General features: G+C 39.7%; 1 protein-coding gene across 1 annotated transcript; it reads right to left on the reverse strand.

The window, feature by feature from the left end:
- Window positions 1-1312: 1312 nt before the first annotated feature.
- LOC102836571 (uncharacterized protein C12orf42-like) lies at window positions 1313-6283 on the reverse strand (the record flags this gene model as incomplete). The annotated part of the gene is made up of 2 exons (XM_006877991.1): window positions 1313-1761; window positions 5915-6283. Coding segments are annotated over 2 exons (818 nt in total), but the record flags the coding sequence as incomplete, so codon positions are not given.
- Between the last annotated feature and the right edge of the window lie 232 nt (window positions 6284-6515).

Raw genomic sequence — 6515 nt, forward strand, 5'->3', positions numbered from 1 at the left:
CAAAATGACCTTGTGAGCCAGCACTTATCCCTCAGCACCACACCAGGGCTTAGAGTACGCTAACACTTACAGAGATCAAACAGTCCTCAAAGGACTAAAGAGACTCTTAAATGGGAAGTAGTTATTACATATAATATTTCATTCCTATGGAGTGAAATGGAGGCTGCTAACCTCAAGGTCAGTGGTTCAAAACTACTAGCTGCTCCTCGGAAACCCTATAATGAGTCAGAACCAACTCAATAGCACTTAATAACAACATGGAGTGAAATTATTGATATCTCCATATATCAAACAGAGTCCTGGTGTGGTGCTATAGGTTCAACACTGGGTTGCTAACTGCAAGGTTAGTAGTTCTAATTTACCAGCTCATTCCTTAGAAACCTTATGCAGAGTCTGTATGAGTGGAACCGTCCTATGATACTTAACAACAACAACAAAAATATTTCAAACTGTAAATCCATGTCAGTAGGAAAACTGCAATGAACTTGAATACATACCGATTTGTGTTTTTTCTCTGAATATTAGAAAATAAGAATAAACTACATTTAAACAAACAAACAAACAAAAACTAATTCTATAAAGTCATTTGACTCAGTTGGCTGTTACATTGCATCATCATGAAAAGCTACCATGTAACTTAACCAAAATCACGGATATTGCCAAAAATGACCAGTTTAACAAGATGTTCCCTAAATTGCTCCAGTATTTTCTATTATAAATCAGAAAATTCATGATCTCTTTGATAGTAAACTTAGTTCCAAGTGTCCCAGGGCCCCAGGTTAGGATCTAGGTTCAGGTTTCTGACATGAAAACCTTAATATAGCCTGAAGAATTCCCTTAAGTACATGAGAGTCATCCAATTTCATGTTCACGATTAAATTACTAACATTCAATTATATTTTCCAAACCTCTGTTTAGAAATTCTAAAGACCCTTAGAAAACATCCTTAAACCAAAGCCCAAGTTGGCAAGTGAAACCGTTTACCTGCGATAGCAAAACAAAGAATGTTCCTCCCATCTCCAGTCGGCACATTTGGAAGTGGCACGCGATGTACCCCATCCCTATTGTGAAGCACAAATTCTTTAAAACACTGGGATACACCGCGGAACAAAAATACTATTAGAAATCCTTCAAAAGGAACATTTTTGGCTGCGATAGAGACTTTTGACATTATTTATTAGGTTCAAAAATGCTTCACAAAGGCCTCACAATGGTTCTGTGGAAACCAGTACATCTGAGGCCCTTTCTGTTGTTCTGGGCAGGCATTGATTTCAGGATGGGCAGCGCTCTCAGAACAATTCCCTCGCAGCGGTCAATGCAAGTGAGCATTCACCCCTGGCCAAGGAGGGGCCTGTGAACAAGCCTTATGGAAACGCCGTGGTGGGCGGGAGTGGGGAGAAGGGCAAACTTTTATTAACCTCTCTGAGGAGAGATGTGTGGAAGCGGGGGCAAGCCGAGGAATGGGCGCTCCTGCCAGATTGCCCTGAAGGGAGGTGTCTGTCCTGGGCCCCTTTTCCCCAGGAAAATGAGGATGCTTGGGGAGCATCTCCGGAGTCATGGTAACTGTGCATCTTCTGGTGGGATTTCCGGGCGTGCCTAGATGCCCATTTGAGAAATCTGGGTTTTTCAGAGTATCTTGTTTGGTAACCATCCTGTGTTCTAGATCGTGTTCTGAGAAACTGCGAGAGGCTCTATTCCGGGGTGAGGGCGTCTGGCTTCCTCTGCAGAGGCCTATGGCAGTAAAAGGTCTCCCCGAGGGACCTGGAAAAAAAGAGGGGGGATAGGAATGAATGAGAATGAAGAGCCTGGAATTTGTCAGCTGGGACTTAAAAATAAACACATCCCTGTGTCTACTGGATGTCTAGGAACTGAACAATTTGTAATCTGCTGAAAGACCAAAATCACCTCATGCACTTACCCACAATTCTTTAAAAAGACAAAAATGCTATCTATTCCTAGTGTGACACTTTAGGACAAGCACTGAACTGTGAACCACAAGGTCAGTGGTTCAAACTCACCAAGATGCTTCTTGGATAGCTTGTACAAGGTTGCTATGACTCAGAATTGACTTGACAGCCCTTAACAACAACAAATTCCTTCCTAGAACTGACTCAGAAGCACACAACCACCACCACCACTACTAGTCCCAAGTCCCTCATCCCATAAATACATTTCACCAAACTCTCATTAGACTGTTATTGTAGGGAAACAGTTCAAAACTTCTGGAGAAGGACTGATTGTGAGGGTTGGAAATGTAAAAGTAGACGTTTTGTAGCAAGGAGGGGAGTGATTAACTTTTCAGTCTAGGAGCCGAGGTCTCTGGGACCATCAAGGGAGAAGAACGGAGAGCGGGACCCTACCCAGAAAAAGTGATGCCTGAGATGGAGGCAGAGACATGGAGAGATGAAGCAGCTGGGGACTTTAGACACAGAGAGGGAGAGTGGCTCTGTGCTGATGATCTGGGGACAGGCTTGTAGTGTATACCCTTTGGTTGGGTGATGATGCATGGAGGAGATTATAACCATGGTAATGAAATGATATACGATAGGATGAATGTAAAACTAATGTTCTCCCATGTAAGCTATCACATAATTTACAATAAAACATCAAAAAGAGAAACAAAAAACTTCTGGAGAGGGAAATGTTGTTGTTGTTGTTGTTAAGTGCCGTCGAGTCAGTTCTGACCCATAGTGACCCTGTACAGGGTTTCCGAGGGTGTAAATCTTTACGGGAGTAGAAAGCCTCATCTTTCTCCCGTGGAGTGGCTGATAGTTACTAAAATGAGCCCTAATTTTCTACATTCAAAAGGACTGTGGATAGTAACACAAACAAGCAGATCTACAGTCTTTTTAGACTAATAATAGATGATTTACAAATTCAAGAAAGAATTACTTTGTGGATTTTATTAGAAATTGGAAACCAGCTGAAAATTAAATCAAGAAATTAACCTAAAGTTTGATCTATGTCACATACTCACAATGATAATAATGATAGGCTTGAATCATTTTCTTTCTTTAAAAAAAAACAACTCATTAATTTTTTCATTGTAAATTGGGTGAAGATTTACAGATGGAATCAGTTTCCCATTCAACATTTCATACACATTTTGTTTCCTGCCAATGATTGCACCCCTCACAGTGTAACATCACTTAGTCCACTGTCTCCTTGTGTTTCTTCTTCCTTTCTTCTATCCTTACACTTCTGAATTTTGTCCTTGGGCAAATGCTGCCCTTTTGATCTCTCTTTATTCTAAAGAATGCATACCTCCCTAGTTTTATTGTTCACCTTATAGACTTGTCTATTGTTTGGTTGAAAATGGAGTCAGGAGCATGAAGTCAGTTCCAAGCCTGAAGGAGGACTAAGGGCCATAGTCTACAAGCCTCTATTTGATCAGTCAGCTGGGTCTTCTTTATGACTGAGTTTTGTACCATATTTTCCTTCTACTCTATCCTGAACCTTTTAATATGATCTGTTTCAGAGCAAAACCAATTCATTTTTAATGCAAAGACTAGGTGTTGGTTTTGTGGGCGTTTTTCTTTTTGTTGTTGTTGTTGTTGTTGTTTTTAACCGTAACACAATCCAAGATTGGAAAATGAAATATGACACAAACAATTAAGCGGTAGTGCAAACACATCCAGAGGTTTCTGGAAAAACAGACTTGGCGATCTGCTTCTGAATATCCTATGGAGAAGTTTGATACCTGGAGATGGAATCAACTGGATGGTAACTAACGACTACGTCTGTTAGGGTGCTTCAGAAAGTTTATGGCTAAACGGCATGAAAAGATAATGGAATTTTTTCACAAAATTTTTGAAGCCCCTTTGTAGATAGACTACTGGGTGATTTAATAGTTAAAGCACCTCACTGCTCTGCATAAGGTCAGGGGTTCTAACCCACCAAGGGCTCCACAGAAGACTTGGTAATCTTTTCCCACAAAGATTTCAGTCTAAGAAATGCTATTGGGCAGGTCTATTCTGGTAGCATAGTGGTTACAACTTGGGCTGCTAATCTCACAGTCAGCAGTTCAAAACTCCCAATGGTACCTCAGGAGAAAGATGAGGCTTTCTGCTCCCATAAAGATTTACAGCCTCGGAAACTCTTTGCAGGGTTGCTATGAGTCGGAATCGACGCCACAGCATACCACCACCACCACCACCACCACTCTGTCCTGTAGGGTTGATTGAGTCGAAATCAACTCAATGACACAACAACAAAATAGTACCTCTTTACATTTTTACTTGATGAATTCTGCCCATTGTCCTACACAAATTAGGAGCCCTGGCAGTGGGTTATGAGTTGAGCTGCTAACCACAAAGTCAATAGTTTGAATCTACTAGCCATTCTGAGGGAGAAAAGTGAGGCTTTCTGCTCCAGTAAAGAGTTACGGCCTCACAAACCCTATACAGGGTAGCTCTAAGTTGGAACCAGCTCTACAGTACACCACCATCACCACAACCTACAGAAATTAAAGTCTAATTCTTTAGTAGTGAATTAAGACAATGTATACATTTTAAATTGCTTTCTGTAAGTTTCTAAAGGTCTTTCAATGGCATGAAATATCTAAAATATTTTAAACAATCCATAGAATCATTAAAAAATTCAAATTCAAAAGATTATGTAAGAGTTCAAATGCACAGTACCTTAATGGCAGCTACAAAATAGCCTATCTTTAAGTCATTGATTAGGTTCATCTCACAACGTTTTCTGCCAGATCAGTACTAGGAGTCTCACACTACAAGTTTAACATCCTTAAGTCAAACTGGGCAACATTTTTCATGGATCTGATTTCTCTAGTATTAGAATTATTTCCAGGAAATTCAGTAAAGTGGTATATAAATATCTCCAGGTAAATAAAAGCTTTTAGTGAGGCAAGTGTCTTGTTTAAGAAGTGTATGCATTAAATGCCATTTGTTGATTTGGATCGCCCACCTGGACAAAGGACCCCTCCACTGTAATCAATATTCATCAATACACAATGAGTCTACCAGAGAATATGGATAGCGCACTGAATTTGGATCAACAGAATTTGCTTCAAATACACTTACTACTATCTTGAGCTAAAGGATAGGAATTCCTTCAATGAATGCAATTCAGTAATCAACAAGGATTTGGGGTCAGGTTATCAGATGCAAATCCTGGTACCTCACCTGGCCTAAGCCTTTTTGTCTTTACTTGAACCTAAAACATGGGTATTGTATTACCTACTGCATAGGGTTGCCAGTGAGATTACATGTGCTCATTCATTCACTTATGCATTGTGATTATTTATTGAGTGCCTCCCTGGTTCCAAAGCTCACTCCTTCCAGTCTACTCTCTCTGCATTCCCTTACTTCTAATCATTTCTTCTATTATCAGATGTGATTTTAAGATACTTCATCACCATATAAATAAATTATCCTGTGCTATGAATTCAAAACTTCCTTTTCTGTCAAATGGAGGTGATTTGATTTTAAGTATATGAGTGGACTTCAAAAAGTTTGTTGAAAAATCCATTATCTTTTAATTTCAGTTTTTCACAAACTCTCTGAAGCCCTATCATACCAGAGAATTTCATAAAGTAATGCAGATGTTTAGCACAGGTTGAGAACTCAATAAGTGAGGACTGAAATAGTTATGAATTATATGTTCATAATTACATTATGAGTGTTATATGTTCATAATTACATAATAAATGCATTATTATAAAATAACTCTGATACCTAAATCATCAGATTACTTGTTATCAACTCACACCTGCTCTCTCATCTAATACAGGACTTTCAGTAAAGACTGACTAATAGAGTTCTTACTGCACCTTCCATAATAGGACCTGACATTCAATCAGTAATTTTTCTATAAATATCAATGTCAAAAAACAAAATGTGACCAATTAAAATGAGAAAAGAAGAGTTAGGAAGCACAATATGACACCTACCATATAGGATAGGGTATTTATCTGAGATGCTGGAGGACCGGTTTGGAAGTCTGGCTTGTATATCAATGTGCTTGCCTGTAGCCTCCAGGTGCACAGGATCTGCTGAGTGTGGTCGAGTTGGTTTTTTGGTCATTTGACTTTCCAAAAATGGACTGTTCCAGGCCTGCTTGGGAGCTCTCCTGACAGTCTTCTTCATTTCTTGATTGACAGCTGAGATCAATGGGGCCTCACTGCTTTCACCGGATGTAGTTGAGTAGCTGTCTTCTTCGTAAGAAGTTGTACATACAGGAGGAGACCTGGGGAATAAGTACCGGCGAGTACAAAGTAGAGTTTTATATGCCAGTGGATTCTGAGTCCTTTCTGGAGATACTGTAAAAGGCAAACATATTAGTTTAAAGACTGCACTTCAACAACACCTACTAAATTAATAGCCAACCACTCATGTGTCAGTTGGTCCTATTGTGGGAGGTTGTGTGTTGCTGTTATGTTGGAAGCTATGCCACCAATACGTTTTCAAATCCTATCAAGGTCATTTATGGTGGGCAAGATTCAGCTGAACTTCCCAACTAAGAGTAGGAAGGAGGAGAGGCCGACCACATCT

Source organism: Chrysochloris asiatica, unplaced genomic scaffold, assembly GCF_000296735.1.
Source record: "Chrysochloris asiatica unplaced genomic scaffold, ChrAsi1.0 scaffold00770, whole genome shotgun sequence".
Classification (NCBI taxonomy): domain Eukaryota; kingdom Metazoa; phylum Chordata; class Mammalia; order Afrosoricida; family Chrysochloridae; genus Chrysochloris; species Chrysochloris asiatica.